The 17,113-nt window shown below is 44.7% G+C and overlaps 1 protein-coding gene across 1 annotated transcript; it reads right to left on the bottom strand.

Annotated features, from left to right (window-relative positions):
• Positions 1–467: 467 nt before the first annotated feature.
• On the bottom strand, positions 468–12,233 carry si:dkey-1k23.3 (heat shock protein beta-1). Its single transcript, XM_068006293.1, has 3 exons — positions 11,717–12,233; positions 1,395–1,458; positions 468–1,095 (listed from the first exon to the last, which is right to left on the bottom strand). Exons 1-3 carry the CDS (start codon positions 12,072–12,074, stop codon positions 636–638), a joined length of 882 nt encoding a protein of 293 aa, XP_067862394.1. The 5' UTR covers positions 12,075–12,233; the 3' UTR covers positions 468–635.
• Between the last annotated feature and the right edge of the window lie 4,880 nt (positions 12,234–17,113).

Genomic DNA, 17,113 nt, shown 5'->3' with positions numbered 1-17,113 from the left:
AGTTTAACAGATTATGATACTATGATCTGGTCATAAAATGTAATGGTGCTTAACTGTAAATGATTTATTGATAAACTTAGAGTAAAGACTAATACTTCAGCACAAAGGTCATTGTGCATCATGAAACAACATGCCCACACAACACATCTGCAATCCCTACAGAAACAGACCAACAAAATGGAACCCAGCCATCCATAAAATGAACAGCATATAATTATAAAACTAAATTACAGACAATCTAACCTTGGGCTTTAGACTACAATTATAAACCACAAAAGCTTTGCTCTTTCAGCTTCTCTGAATTTGTTGATTATATTATTGTCTTGTAATCACTCTCAGAAATCCATTATTTTCTACGACATATTGAAGGTAGAAATACTCATTATGGTTTCAGTACAAAATGTAATATTCCTAAACTTGGCTGTGTTATTTCATTAAGTCAAATGTTTAAGACACTTCCTACATAATATATTCTACTAGTGCAAATATTTTATCCAATTTCTGAAATATACTTTATTTATCTTATAGCAAAATGTGAATTATTCCAAGTTATATCAAAACACTTTGTTTAATGTTTTCACCATTTACTAACTTTAACAAAATCATCTCTTGCTTCAAATAAATTGATTGAAATTTCATTTGAAAAATTCTTTAACGGGTGTAGCTGTTATCTTTTCTTGTACCAATTCTTGTTTCACTTGGGCTTCTTCCTTCTCTTGCTCTTGCAGTACCACTTTCTCTTGCTGTGCCTCCTCTTTCTCCGGCTCCCTCTCTTGCTGTATTTCCTTCTGTTGCTGTATTTCCTTCTCTTTGCCCTGCTCCTGTGGTACCTCCTTCTCTTCCTCTGGCTCCTTCTCTTGCTGCACCTCCTTCTCTTCCTCTGGCTCCTTCTCTTGCTGCACTTCCTTCTCTTCCTCTGGCTCCTTCTCCTTTTCCACTTCTTTCTCAGCTTCAGCCTTCTTCTCAGTTTGAACAGGGATCACTATTTCTACAGGAGCTTGGACAGCAGGATTGGGGAGTGGAGCTTCCACAATTAGAATCCCATCAGAGGTCAAGGATGAGGTCACAGACAGTGTGTCCACATCTGAAGGAAGCCTGTGATCACATTTTATAAAGAAGAATCAGAATGAATTCAGTTCATGGAATCCTCAACAAACATGCTGTGCAAACAGGAAACATGGCATGAATTTTGTGACATGGTGCATCCTCAAGTTTGGTATCTGCTTCATGTGCAGTCTTATATATATCATAGGATTCTGTTTCTCTTTGATATCTATAATATAATTAAATTTGGTAATTGAGGTGCTCATTTCATTGAAAATTCATTATAAGTACCTGTTACTTTTGTAGGTGGTGCTGTGATAATATTTTGATTAAACACCCAATGTACTCACTTGTACTTTCTGGTAAAACTTCTAGAAATAAATCCATGTTGATCTTGTCTTTCTTCGTGGTTTCCTGGAAACAAGAGCATTTTCATCTATGAATTTGCCATAGTTCACAGCCATATTATGAAGGCAAAATGACAAAATAAATACATCATCGTGTACCACCTATGTACTACAATAGCATTGTGGTGCCATTATATACTGTAATATATAATTTGGAATGACATAATTTGGAATGACAAAAGTAAATAAATGTGGATTTCCATGGAGTTTACTGCTGTTGATTCTAATGAGAATTAATTATATTGACATTAAGCATCTAGATGTTACAACTTGTGATCTGATAAAAGGAACAGTGCAGTTTCTGAACAACAAACAATTGCAAAAGCTCAAAGGTTATAGAGACCAGAGGGGTTATTTTAACCCTCAAGGATGGAACATAGGAGCAGGAGTAGGCCATTTAGTCCCTCGAGCCTGTTCCGCCATCCAATGAGATCATGGCTGATCTGTGAACTAACTCCATATACCTGCCATAGCCTCATATCCCTTAATACCTTTGGCTTCCTGCCCATTATCCCTACTCTCTGTCTCCTGCCGCTCAGCCAATTTCCTAACCAGTTCAATAATTTGCCCTCAATTCCATGAGTTTCAACTTTAGCTAACCATCTCTTATGAGGGATTTTATCGAATACCTTCTGGAAGTCCATATAAACAACGTCCATAGACATTCCCCTGTCCACTACTTTAGTCACCTCTTCAAAGAATTCAATCAGGTTCATCAGGCATGAGCTACCCTTTACAAATCCATGCTGACACTCTCTGATCAGCTGAAAATTTTCAAGGTATTCAGTCACTCTATTCTTAATTATAGACTCTAGTAATTTCCCGACTAAAGATGTTAGACTAACTGGTCTATAATTCCCTGGTTTCCCTCTCTCACCTTTCTTAAATAATGGAGTGACGTGCAATTTTCCAACGGGTGGGTTGGGGGTAGGTGGGAGGTTAAAGTCGTAGCTTTTTGGAGCGGGACCGCATCCCGGCTCCAACGCGCCTACTTCCGGGTTTGACCTGCGCACGCTCAACAGACACCCGGAAGTCCTACCGGCATTTAAAGGGCTAATTTAGGTACTTGAAAGACTTAAGGTGATTAACTTTTTGTGGATTCTGCAACAGAATCGAATTTAACTTCTCCTGAACGTGTCTCCCGTGGCTTCTGAAACACGCCATAGAAATGGTGGCGAGTTGCAGCCGAAGCTCATTTGGCCCTTTAAACCAGTGATTGACACATCTCAATAAAAGATGAGGTATTGCAGCTGGGCACTCAGCTCTCTCAGACAAACCTTCGGCTGGGAGTTCTTTGTGTTTAGATTGAGAATTCTTTGTTGAGACTCAGAATTCTTGTGTTCACACAAATTTACCTACATCTTGGAGCCCTTCAAACTGACAACACCAGGACAGGGCTCGCAATGGATCTATTCCACGGTACATCTGAGGAGGAGGTACATCACCATCCGTGGCAGGCATGGCAGTTCTGGGATTTGCAGGTGTACAAGACAGAGGTGCACAACAAGGATCTGGAGAAGAGCAGAGGGGCCAAGGTCACAAGAAGCACTACCAACATGAAAGGCTCTACAGGCAGAGGCGGAGCTTCCTGGACCTCTCTGAGGAGCAGTGCCTACGCAGGCTCAGATTGAGTCGGCAGGTGGTTGCAGACATCTGCAGGCTCCTTCATGTAGAGCTGAGCCAGGTGGCCAAGCATTGCCCATCGCAGTTAAAGTCACCACTGCCCTCAATTTCTTCACCTTAAGCATCTTCTAGGGCGCCACCAGTGACATCTCGAGGGTGCCTCAGTCATCTGCACATAAACGTATCTGACAGGTGATGGATGGCTTGTTTGCCAGGGCATCTGGCTATGTCAACTTCTCCTGCGACGACATCAGCCAGACTGAGAGGGCAGTGGATTTCAGTGGCTGGCTTCCCACGGGTGCAGGGCACAATTGATTGCACGCATGTAGCAATCCAAGGACCTCCACGTGAGCCAGGACTGTTCATCAACCAAAAACCAAGTGATATCACTCCATCAATGCACAGCTGGTGTGCGACCACCGGAAGAGGTTTCTGCAGGTGTGTGCCAAATTCTCAGGCAGCTGCCGTGATTCCTTCATTTTTGCGCGAGTCCAACATCCCAGCCCTCTTCCACGCATAAAACAGATTTGAGGGCTGGGTCCTTGGAGACAAGGGATCCCCCCTGCAGATGTGGCTCACGACACCTGTGAGAAACCCCACCAACAGCAGCAGAACAACGACAGCCACATCACCACCAGGTCTGTCATTGAGCAAGCCATAGGAATGCTGAAGATGCGCTTCAGTTGCCTGCATAGATCTAGGGGAGCCCTTCAGTACTCGCTAGCGAGGGTGTGCAGAATAGTCATTGTGTGCTGTGACCTGCACAACATAGATCAGCAGTGAGGGTTACAAGTGGAGGAGCTCGAATGCAGTCATGAAGCATCCTCATCTGCCGGCAACATTAAAGAAGAGGATGATTATGAGGAGGAGGAGGACGAGAACAAGGATGAGGAGGAGGAAAATGAAGATGGGAAACCCATCGCCAGAGCCACAGCGCACACAGCTGCCCGTGATACCAGGGATGCCCTCATCTCTAATAGGTTCTCATAATGAGATCTGCAAATTGAAGACTTTGAAATACTCAGGCCACCTGGATCAACTACCACCAGCAACCCCCCACCCCCCCACCCCGAAACCCCCCCCACCTCCATTTGCACAAATCAGTCCTTCAACCACGCATACACCCATTGCACACGTGCCCAATGGTTGGCATCATGTCTTGGCATTCAAGATGAAGCACATGAAAGGGTGAATTCACAAAAGGGATTCAATAATGGGCAAGAAGTGGCAGTGGTGGTGAGAATTATAACATTTAATATGACATAAAGAAAAAAATATATAAATTAACAACATGACATTTTGTCAAACACCCTCGTGCATACTCTTGGTGAATCACAATGCCTTCGCCTTCCTCTTCCTACCACTTCTACGTGGAGCATCCCCTATGGCTTTCAGCAGAGGTAGTGGCAGGTTGCTCAGATTCATGCCTCGACCTCTGGGTTGTGGGCCCCGCCAAAGACTGCTCCACCTGCACCTGCGCAGGGGCAGACTTGGTCATCGGGAGAGGAGGCAGCATTGTGGGTACTGGTTGAGGGGGTTGGGGGGGGGCAACGGGTGAGACGAGGGAGCACTTTGAGTGGAGTTCCCATTTCCATGCCCCTTTTGCCATCATCCCTCTCCTGGGCCAGCGCAACATCCTGCCCAGCAGGCTGGTGAGCAGATGTGCCACTTTGTAAGGCCACGGCTAATGTAGCTTTCTGCCTGTTTAAGGCGGCAGACGTGTTGGCATCCAGAGTCCGCACGGCCGTTGCCATGGCCTGCATGGACTCATTAGAAAGCCGTGCTTGAAGCTCAATATAGGATATTATTTTCTCCATTGCAGACATTCTCACACTTACCTGCGCCACCAGTGATGGAGTTGGACTCCTCCATCCTCTCAGCTATTGTGCAAAGTGTGCATGCCGCGTTTTCCAGTACCTTGCTAAGGTGCAACTGTACCTCTTTTGTTCTCAATCTCAACGATGGCCACAGGGGTTCAGCATTTGTATCCAGCTGAGCAGAGATTGGAGAGGAGTGTGCCCCCCTACACGGACTCTCCACTGCTGCCTCTGCTACCAGTGTGTGCTCGTGTTCACTTGTGAGTGGTGAATCACCAGGTAACAACCCAACTATCTGGCTAAAAGGACCCACTGAAGTGCGAGTATCTGCGCTGATGCATGGCTGGATTTCGTGTGATGGTGCAGCCTCAGAAGGATTGAGCACCTCTGAGGAATTGCCTTCTTCCATAGTGCTGACTCTTCTTCAATCTGTAAAGGCCCTGGAAGACAACATAAACCAATATTAATTATTCATCGGAGAAGTGACAATCTTTCTAATGACCATACTGAGGAGTGGAACAGTTCAATCATTGATAACATCAATTCATTATGCGTGTGAAGGATGTTAAATTTCTGTCACCAGCCACCTGTGGGTTGCCAGTCTCTCCAACTCAAATGGCCAGGCATGCACCCATCCGACTGATGTCCATCACTGTCTACTCCGCATCTGTCAACTGGACTATTTGTGGTGGCCCGCCTCCAGTTCTACTCCTTGCATTTTGCACTCTCTTCTCCTACAAGGGGAGAAAGACCAGACATGTGAGTGACTGAAAGTGACGTCTTCACCCGAAGGATGCATTGATTTGGGTGAGGCTGACAATGAAACAGATGCATCAAAGGGTGACTATTAGACAAATGCACCACATTGCATCAGAATTGGGGTGAGTGGCATTGGTAGGTGCACAAATGGGGAGGTGAGAAAGTGCATAGAAAGTGAAGGTAAGATGATGATGAAACTTAAGTGGGTGTGAGGAGTGATGTGATGGCGTAGGCTTGCCAACACAGAGTGAGGGGGTGGAGGTGGGGGGAGATAATGTATACAAAAGGATATGGGTGAATCAGCAAATATACTCACTTTTCCTGACCTGGTTAGGTCATTAAACCGCTTCCTGCATTGAACCCATGACCTGGACACCGTGTTCCTGCTGCTCGGCTCCTCTGCCAAATCCAGCCATGCCTTCTTGGTGGCAGAAGCAGGATGTTTCCTCCTGTCAGCTGGGTACAGGATGTCCTTCCTGCTTCTCACACCAGCCAGTGTAACCTCTAGGGAAGCATTGCTGAACCGGGGTGCTGCCTTGGCTCTGAGCTGCTCCATGTTCCTTGCTCGTCCTTTCTCCTTCAAAATCCATTTTTGCACCAGCCCTTTAAATACTCCTGTATACAGCATGTTATGAGGGTGCGCAGTACGCTCTCTGCACAGCTTGGAGACGCAAAACCCGGAAGTAAAATTAAGTGCCTTCGATTCAATTGCGATCTCTCAAACTGGCACGCAAAAATTATTTCCAGGTTTCCCACGTGACTAATTACCCACCCACTGAACTCCCGCTGCCATGCTAAAATCATGCCCCAGGACATTCCTCCTTGGGCACAACCCGAATGTTATACCCGAAAATGCGCCCGATGTTACGCCCATTTTGCCAATGTCAAGTTATGCCCAAGTATCCTCCCAATCTCATTAGAATACGCCTAAACTTAAAATGGACGTAAATGGGCATAAATCAGCGTAAATAATCAGGGCCTAATAAAATATCAAACCCACACCAGTATATTTCTTCTTTAAGTTTGAAAATTCAAGTTTCAACTCATTTCACCATCACTGATGCACATCAGGCGCAACATGCTTAAGGATCTGCTATCAGGCAAGCTTTTCAATTTTTAATGTTACTTAAACTTATGCAATAAAAATGGATTCAAAGAAACAGAAACAGAGCAGGTCTCAGTGAGAATAGATTTTTTTAAAACATTCAAAAAATTGCAAGTAAAAGACCAGAAAAATGACGTTGTTTCCTGCTGTGCTTAAAAATCTGGACGCAAAGTTGGGAAACCCATGAACAAGCACAACTGGAGGATACTCGCCTTTGCGAGTCGGGGGCGTGGCCAGTTTTGTGGGCGGAGATTTGTTCAGATGGAGGGTTTGATGGACCGACATAAAAGATCGGGTGTATTGTAGTTACACAAGTAACCCACTTACGCCCAAAGTTACATTATCTTTTAAACCACGTAATTGGTTTGCGTCCAGATTACATGTGTGTACCTGGGCGCAAATGCAGAGGAAATTCCAAGCCAGAGTCTTCAGAAACGCAAAATACCTGTAGGGTAGAAGTCACTGTTCGTAATATTAGTGCAAATTTGTATGATGTTCTTTATGTCCGTGTTGTTAATTACAACAACAATAACAACTTGCATTTATATAGTGCCTTTAACATTGTAAAAGGTCCTAAGGGGCTTCACAGGAGCGATTATCAAACAAAATTTGACAGCGAGCCACATAGGGAGATATTAAAGTGTTAACGGCTCTGTTGAAATAGCAGACAGAGGAATGTCATATGGACATGTTTGTGTATTAATATCGCCAAAATTAGTTTGATAAACTAATATATACAAGATGCTCAATTATCCTGGTAATGGCACCATCTAGTGTTTTAGAAATGCAAGACATCATCAGGCAAGACACCTTGGTCAGAATTTTCCATTTTTGCACAATCCTGGCACATATTCAGTCAGGACTTCCCCCCGTCACTAAAATGCAAATAGCACAAAATACATAATTATAATATATCCACCTGTATTATATGCACGACATCGCTTTCAGCGGAAAATGCCGGAAGTAGGTTGGGGGTGGAGTCAACTCCAGCAGAGAATCTAAGGTTTCGTTTTTCTGAAGCCCATGAGCCATGATTATGGCAATCTTTATAATTAAAATATTTATTGATTTAAGCCCCGCTGTGCTTCAAACATTCAGTGCAACCAATTGCTTTTGTTTAAATGGAAATGTATCAGCATGTTGTGCACTGCCATTCAACGGATCTTACATGATATTTTAAAATCAAAAGCATAAAATTTCTAATGCTGATGCAGTGTGATGTCCAGCAATTTTTGTTTTAACTTAGGTAATATTTTATTGCTAATGGTAACATCCTGTGACACATTGATATAGAGTGTAATCGCAAAGGCTACTGCCTGATGCAGTTTTCACCATATTCGCTGTTCTTATGTTATCCATGTGGGTCTTCTACAGACCAAAATAATTGCACTGTAAACCATTATTAAATAGTGAGGAGGAGAGGTTTTCAAAACTGCTACTGGTTGTTGACGAGTAATTGGGGAAAGTGTGTGTCAACTATTAAGGCTTGTAAATGCCATTAACACATTCACAGTGTCATAAGCTAACATTCTGACCTGTTGTAGTAGATGAACAAACGAGTTTGTAGGAATGCTTCTTTTCTAATAAATCTGATTTGTTTTCTCCTCCTCTCCTGATGGCATTGACTCGAGCTGGAGTGCGGTTCCCAAGGCAACAATGATAGCTTTACCCAAGTGGACATTCTTCATTTAGGAATCTAGACAGAGAGGGGGGCGATTTTTAACTGTCGGCTGCCCGTTGCCCGTCTGAAAAACAGGCGGCCGGCAATTGACAATCGGGGGGCAGGGCACCTCGGTCCCCTCATTAATGGTCACCGCCCGCCTGATGCAATTTTAGGTGGGCCTGTAAATGGGCGAGCAGCCCACCCGCCTAAAACACCTGCTAAATATGCAAGTCATGGTCCTACTCCGGTTGTAGCATCCTGATTGCAATTTTCAGGGACAAATGGATGGAGCGCGCACCACAAAACGTTTACTTTTTTTTTGGTGGGCCCAGGCTCCTCCTGAGCCCACAACAAAAGCAGCAGTTTGTTGCTGGCCTGTGTGTAGCCCCCGGGGGTTGGCTGCCCCCCAGACCCGACCAACTGCCCAGCTAAGTGTGGGAGCTGGTCCGTTTCTCCACCCTCCCACAGCTGGCGAGCCGCAGCAGGGTTGCCTGGTTGGGCCCTGCAGCATTTAAATGGAGCCCGGGACTCACACCAGCAAAAAAATGGGCACTCCATCAACTTCACACATGCTTCTCATCATTGTGTTCAAATCCCTCCATGGCCTCGCCCCTCCCTGTCTCTGTAACCTCCTCCAGCTCTATAACCCGCCGAGTTCTCTGCACTCCTCCAATTCTGGCCTCTTGCGCATTCCCGATTTCCGTCGCCCCACCACTGGCGGCCGTGCCTTCAGCTGCCTAGGCCCTAAGCTCTGGAATTCCCTCCCTAAACCTCTCCACCTCTCTCTCCTCCTTTAAGCCACTCCTTAAAACTTACCTATTTGACCAAGCTTTTGGTCATCTGTCCTAATATCTCTTTTATGTGGCTCGGTATCAAATTTTGTTTGCTAATGCTCCTGTGAAGCGCTTTGGGACATTTTACTATGTTATTCGAGCATGGTGGGTATAACAACTGAATCTGATTCGTTCATCAATCGATGTCCATACACATACACTTTTCAGCAAGGGTCACTGGATAGTGACCAGGTGCAAGAACCCAGGCCCTGGAATACTATAGCCAACTACAGCACCCCTACCATCACCCTGACTGAGATCAGATGACATAGCACAAATTGGAGATTGAACCTGGGATATTCTGGGCTGTCTGGTTCTGTATCACCCGGGTAGTGCATTTACTCACTGAGATATACCAGGGAATTTGTGACAGGTTTTCCAATTGCCTTCCCTTCTGAGTGCAACCATTATGAATAGCGCGTTAGTAAATCTTATTGCAGACACGAACCTGGAGCCATTTAACTGTTCTTTCTCTTTTATTTGATTCTTTATTGTATGTGTCGATTCCAATTTGCAACTGAATTGTTTCAATGCAAACAGTCCTGTGTCACAATCAGCATTTCTGGATTGGAGAACATTTCATAAGATTCCAAGATACATACCGATGAGGAAGGCCAATCTGCCCATCCTGGATCGTCCATCTGGAAAAACTTACAGTCCACCCATCACGGCATCCAATTATTTCTTAAACGATTCTGGGATTTTTACCATTATGACCCTCGCCCACAATCCATTCCACACGTTGAACACTTTGTGTGAAGAAAAACTTGCTAATATCAGTCCTGAGTTTGTCTTTCACCAGTTTGAACGTGTTTCCCCTTGTCCCACTGTCACTGTTTAGCTTAAAGTAATGTTCTGGATTTTACTTTTCTTTATCATTTGATATCTTATATACCTCAATGAGCTTTCCCGTGCCTCTCAGTTACTGTCTTTCAAGGTCGAATAGCCCAAAATCTCTTCAGTTTTCCCTGATAACTCAGCCCTTTTTTACACCAGAGAGTAGAAATTCCAATCAGCGAAGTTCATGTCCAAATATTTTTCCGACCTCATACTTATTCCTGTTTGCTCTGTTTTTACACAGGTGTTAACTGGGACTTGTGTAAAAATAGCACACACAGGAAGGTAGTGCGGTGGTGTGAAGCGTTTGTATGTGATCTTCGCCGATCGGAATTCTACCCTCAGGGATCAGCTTTGTGAATCTTTCCTGCACTGCTTCCAGGGCTCGAATGTCTCCCCAGTGTCCTGGTGAGGAGAACTGGACACAGTACTCAGGGTGCGGTCTGACCATTTTCAGTTAAACATTCAAGGGAACGAGGAGCTGAAATTTAAATTTTTATCTGTAAATGAATGCCAGTCTAGAGATACATCTGATATAAATATAAAGAAAGTACTATGTGGGAGAAAGAAATGCGACTTAAAAGCAATTCATATTTTTTTTTAAAGAAACAGAAAATTTTGACATTTCTATATTTTCATAACTAGCAATTTGCTCCTTTGTCAAACATATTTACTTTAATCTCAGTGTTGCTGAATTTTGGAAACTGTGTTTTGACACATTATCAAAAGGATGTGGCAATGATATTCTTCAGAATTGCATTAGATGTATTTAGACATTAAGCAGGTATATCAGGACCGACTGTAATATTATTCTTATTGAATAGGCTTTTATGGAGGGGATGCAGAGCAGATTCACCAGAATGACACCGGGACTAAAAGGGTTGAATTATGAAGGTAGTTTGCATAACTTGTATTCCTTTGGATATAAAAGTTTAAGAGGTGACCTAATTGAGGTGCCTAAGATGATTAAAGGGTTTGATAGGGTAGAGAGAAACTATTTCCTCTGGTGAGAGAGTCCAGAATAAGAGGGCATAACCTTAAAATTAGAGCTAGGCCGTTCAGGGGTGATGCCAGGGAGCATTTCTTCACACAAAGGGTAGTGGAAACCTGGAACTCTCTTCCCCCTAAAAACTGCTGAGGCTAGATCAATTGAAAATTTCAAAACTGAGATTGATAGATTTTTGTTAAGCAGGGTATTAAGGGTTATGGAACCAAGGTGGCTAGATGGAGTAAAGCTACAGATCAACCATTATCTAATTGAATGATGGAATTGGTCGAGGAAGTGAATGGCCTCCTCCTGTTCCTATGTAACTATGTTTCTATGTTCCTAGAAGAAGCAGAGTGATACGGTAGTGCAGTGAGTTCCATTTGCCATGCCGTACCATTGGCTGGTATGATGCAGGCTTGGGTTTGCCCTATAAGGCTCACACATGAAAAATGGTTACTTAGGTGAGGCCAGTACATGCGGACAATACCAATCAAAGAGTCAGTGCTCTCAGGAGACGAAGGAAGAAAATTGGAGGAAAAAGAAGGAAAGTGGACAAAATACAATATATAAAAATTCTCTCATTAAATCGCTAATAATTTGCTGATCATTATTGAGGTGCTTTTAGCGGTCATTGACATACCTGAAATCTCTAAGTAACCCTCATGTGTCTTCACCTGGAGCTCCTCAGGGGTGAAATGTTTCACATCAAGGCTGATTTTCCAATTGTCCATGGTCTGCTGGATCTGGGACATTCCCCCTTTGAGCTGCTGCTGCAGGGTTGGAGGGCATCGGCTGGGGGTTGCGCTGTCAGCCTGGGTTGAGCGTGACTGCCCGGGCCAGCTCGAGCTGAGCCGATTCTCCACCCACTCCATCCAGTCCCTCATCGGCTCTTCAGGGAAAGGGGGAAGTCCAAAGTCCTGATCAAACAGGCGGCTTGGGAAGCGACAGCTCCTGAAGGGATCCCAGCGACTTCTGAAAAAGGGATGCGAGAAAGACATTTTCTGAGGGAGGGGAAGAGGAAATACTTCAAATTGAAAAAGGGTACTAAGAAAAAACAAGTTAGCTCAAGGTGAAGCAGGGTCCTTGTACTGGGATGTTATCGCATCTGACAGCATTTATACACCAGCCCTGCACCCCCTACATTACTTCATCACAAATAGATGCTCTTCTGATTTGACACAGGGGGCAAGTTTGGAACTTTCTGGTAGTCGGCACAATACAGCCACATTGCATCACGTCAGAGGTTATATATAGAGACTTGACAAAGGGAAACTAATGATTTTATTTATAGCATGCATTCCACAGCAAGGATCACAGTGATCTGTCATGCTGATGTTGCTCTTTTAGTGTGAATATTTTTTTCTAACTTCTACTGCTGACCCATACTGTTACAGGCTCCTCATTTGCTCCAGTTCACTATTTTCTCATAATTGGTATTGATGTTGCAGGGTTTTTTTGCATTCTATTTGTCATATAATGTTTTTGAACAATTCTCCCGAATTTCAAACCCAATGAACCTGCTGGTGATTTTGTTTTTGTGGGGGGGGGGGGGGGGGGGAAGTGGGGTCCTTTCCTGAGGACTCTGATTCATGCTGGGATACAGCCTCGTGAATACCAGTCACCCTCTATCACCATCCTTTCAGGGCAACTAGGGGTGGGCAATAAATGTAGTTTTGCCAACATCGCCCACATCCCGAGAATAAATATTTTTTTAAAGAACCAAACCCAACTGGACACTTTTGATTTGTGAGCCCAGACCATGAACATTGGCAGATGATTCAAGAAAGGAGCCATCGGGAGCGGCTTTCAACTTTGGAGCATATCAGGCGGGCAGTGGGCCTCATCTACACCTGCTCGGTGGCACCATAGGGAGGTCCAAACAATTTTCATGGTCGGGCCTCATCTCCATAATATCAGAGAGCTCAACGAGCGCTGATGGGCACCTCGCCAATCAGGAGGATGAGGAATCCAACGGCTTCTTCCCCATAGCTGAACCGGAAGTGCTTGCTTAAACGGGGGGTGGGGGGAGGCAATCCTGGGGGAGGGGGCCACGGAAAGAGCGGCAGCGGGTCGCAAGATTTTTGCGGGGCCAGAAGGAGCATTCATGTTTCTCCTGGCCCGACAAAAATCAGTTAGAAAACTTGCCCCTGCTGTTTCTGAAGCAGCCTCCAACGGTCCCTTTAAGGACTGCTGGGTTAGGCCGGTCAACATCAGTAGCAATGGGCGGAACATGCATGGCACACACTCCACCCATTAGTACCTGAAAATTGCGTCAGGGTCCTACAACTGGCGTAGGACCCCAATTCAGATATTGTAACAAGGGTCCTGCCTGTTTCAGGTGGGAGCTCTGGCTGAGACCCACTTGAAAATTGAGTTGGGCAGGCCTCTTGCTGCCAGTGAGTGGGGGATTAACTTGAATAATTTTTGTCTGCCTACCGCCCCGTTTTTCAGCATGGACAGGGCTGTAAGGAGATGAAAATTACCTCCATCATGTCACACTTGATCATCTCCTCACCTGACATCCACACATGGACAATATCTTTTTATATATTCATTCTTGGGATGTGGGCAACACTGGCAAAGTAATATTTATTGCCCATCCCCAGTTGCCCTGTGAGCATTAAGAGCCAACTACTTAGAGTGGGGCTGGAATCACTTGTAGGCCAGATCTAACAGGGTTTGCTGATCCCTTCTGTGAAGGACATTAATGAACCAATTGGGTTTCTACAACAATCTGGCAGTTCTCATACGAACATATGAATTAAGAGCAGGAGTAGGCCATTCGGCCCCTCGAGCCTGCTCTGCCTTTTGATAAGATAATGGCTGATCTGATTGTGACCTCAACCCTACTCTCCCGTCCACCTACTATACCCTTTGACTCCCTTGTTAATCAGGAATCTATCCAACTCAGCCTTAAAAATATTCAATGACCCTGCCTCCACCACTCTCTGGGGAAGGGAGTTCCACAGACTCACGAACCTCTGAGAGAAAAAATTTCTCCTCATCTCCGTCTCAAATGGGAGACCCCTTATTCTTAAACTGTGGCTCCTAGTTCTAGTCTCTCCCACAAGGGGAAACATCCTCTCAACATCTACCCCTTCTAGTCCCCTCAGGATCTTATATGTTTCAATAAGATCACCTCTCATTCTTCTAAACTCCAGTGTATACAGGCCCAACTTGTCCAATCTTTCCTCATAAGATAACCTCCTCATCCCAGGAATCAGTCGAGTGAACCTTCTCTGAACCGTCTCCAAAGCGATTATGTCCTTTCTTAGATAAGGAGACCAAAACTGCATACAGTATTCTAGATGTGGTCTCTCCAATGCCCTATACAACTGTAGCAAAACATCTCTACTTTTATATTCCATTCCCCTTGCAATAAATGACAACATTCCATTTGCCTTCCTAATCACTTGCTGTACCTGCCTACTAACTTTTTGTGATTCATGTACTAGGTCACCCAGATCCCTCTGTACCTCATCCTTTCTTGGTACCATAAATTCCTAAAAGAAAGCCTTGTATTTATATTGCATCGTTCACGACCTCAGGGCGACCCAAAGCACTTTACAGCCAATAAAGTGTAGTCACTGTTGTAATGTAGGAATTATTTAATTCTAGATTTATCTGAGCTTAATTTCACAACTTGCTACAATGGGACTTGAACTCATGATCTACTCCATTGCTAGTCTGGTAACACAACCACTAAGCCACCATACCCTCCATGGGCTTACCAATCAGGAGTGGGAATCCTGGATGATTTTTCTTTTCCCTAGCCCAGAGACACTAAGAACTATTGTAACACCTTCACTGCTGCCCTGACCCACAACAGCTAACTCAGCACAGACAGCGAATCAAACCTGGGACTTTGTTATGTTCTTATTAGATTTTTGGACTCTAGGGGAATCAAGGGATATGGGGATCGGGTGGGAAAGTGGAGTTGAGGTCGAAGATCAGCCATGATCTTATTGAATGGCGGAGCAGGCTCGAGGGGCCGCCTGGCCTACTCCTGCCCCTATTTCCTATGTTCTTATGTTCTTTATGGCTCTGTTCTGCGCTGGGCAGTCTCTGAACCAACTGGGCCATTTGGTGAAATGGTTAAAATATATTTGATGTTATGATATGATATCTAAAATAAAGCCTCGTGTCACGTTTACACATGAGGGAGGTTGCCTTTGCCTAATGGCAAATCATTTGGCACAAATTGCTGCCAATGTGAGTCACCTTCAAGGGAAGGGATGTTGGAGTCAGTTGCACTAAACATGAATTACTGGGTAATGAGAAGTGTTGTAGTGTAATGAATGTGGATGTGGGAGTTTGCTGATTTAAATCCCATTAACAGCAGGTGTAAGCTCACTGTGTCAGAGAACAGTAATTACAGACATATGACCAAAGTTAACATTAGCCCTCCAGCAAAGAACAATTGGGACATCACCCAACATAACTGAATAAGAGATAATTCTCACATTCTCATTCTGTGTGGCATCTTCCCAACTTCGCCTTCTGTTTTTTCAGAAAATCGAACTCGTCACAGGAGTCTTGGGAACAGACACCTGTCTTCCTCATGATATTTTGGTTGAGCGTTGCTATGGGAACTGTGGTACTGAGGTCAATTAGGCTAGTAGTAGGAGGAATTTGCCCACTCGTTTGCTACTTGTCACCCTTCTAGGCACAGCATGGACTGTAGCTACCACACACCATCAGGAATGGAGGTGACAGAGTCTGTGGGTTATGCAACACCACCACCCCAACTGTGGTGGCATAGGTCCCAACGGAGGACATGATGAACCAAGTGTTTAAATCGTGAAGGAAAAGAGCTCCTCTGATGGCTTAGTGGATGAATGTTTCACACCGTAATGATCCACAGAGACCAGAAAGGTCCCAGGTTTGCTCAGTAATGCAGCAGAGCCACCTGCAGCCTGGAGCGGCTCCATTCAATCCAATGGGGTCAGTGCTAGTCCGGGAGCTGATCCCAAGCTCCTTGACCCTGGAAACCCCTCTACCAGTTGAATATGTAACCACCCAGCAGTGTTAGCATATTGTGGTAGCTGTTGCCTATTACTTCCCTGGCTTCCCACGCTCTTTGCTCCCTCTCCCTTCCCTCAATAGAGAAATAATTCTGTGGGGTTCTTTGGTTCAGGTTGTAGTGCTCATGCCTCCCCTTAAGAATGGAACTGAAATTCATACCTAATAATACCCAGTTGCTATTGGGAGTCCTGAAAACAGGATATATTACCCTGCGGTGCTCTCTGCCAGTACCAGCAATGGTAATGATAATTCTATTGGAATCGTGTTAACCCCCAAAGCATATTATACTCATGTTGTCCTATCATTGTGTTTTATGCTGCTTACAGACTATGATTTCATGTACTCAGTTCTTTCATGGGGGAACCCAGTTGTCTTGACTGGGATTTGGGGAGGAGCTCCACGGCTCTATGCTTTAATGTACATCCGTGAGCAATGCAGTGTACAAAATCTTGGCATTATGACACTCAGGCAAGATTCAGCGAGTGATTTATTTACAGAAAGATAGCTGCACATTTTTAGAACTTCAACAATGTTTGAGTAAGTAAGTTTATTATGCCATCTAAATGCAAATTATGGGTCGCACAAGTTCTGCAAGAAGAAAAATCATGGCTGTCTCTTGGAAGTAATCTTGTTTTCAAGTATTGGCACACATCTGGCGGGGGTGGGGGGGTGGTGGTCAGAGATATACAATGTTTCTGAAGTGATTTTACCATCAAGGAACATTACACCACAAGGTGCAGCATAACAGAGAATGTCACACATTTTTTCTGGGGGGGTGGGACAGTAGGTGGAGCTTGTTGCTGCTTCTGACTCTAAGGAGGTGATTTTGACCCAACCCAGCCGGCGGAAACCAGGCGGGCGGGCAGGTAAATTCCCTCAGGTCACTTAACTACCCTGGAGCCGCCAGGAGCTGACCTGCCGGGATTTTCACCTACTCAATTGAGCGGGCAGCAATCACAGCCACCCATAGCCAGCGCATATTCATTTTGGGTCCAGATGACTGCATTATGGA

This window comes from Heptranchias perlo, chromosome 25, assembly GCF_035084215.1.
Source record: "Heptranchias perlo isolate sHepPer1 chromosome 25, sHepPer1.hap1, whole genome shotgun sequence".
Classification (NCBI taxonomy): domain Eukaryota; kingdom Metazoa; phylum Chordata; class Chondrichthyes; order Hexanchiformes; family Hexanchidae; genus Heptranchias; species Heptranchias perlo.
This window is presented reverse-complemented; position numbering and strand designations above follow the sequence as displayed.

What these genes read in the sequence shown, in the direction of transcription:
- si:dkey-1k23.3 (XM_068006293.1), bottom strand. Translation starts at nt 12,074, where the DNA reads ATGTCTTTCTCGCATCCCTTTTTCAGAAGTCGCTGGGATCCCTTCAGG. An exon ending in GGGTTACTTAGAGATTTCAG is followed by an intron (nt 1,459 to 11,716) that starts GTATGTCAATGA and finishes TCTTGTTTCCAG; the next exon opens with GAAACCACGAAGAAAGACAA. An exon ending in AGTTTTACCAGAAAGTACAA is followed by an intron (nt 1,096 to 1,394) that starts GTGAGTACATTG and finishes ATGTGATCACAG; the next exon opens with GCTTCCTTCAGATGTGGACA.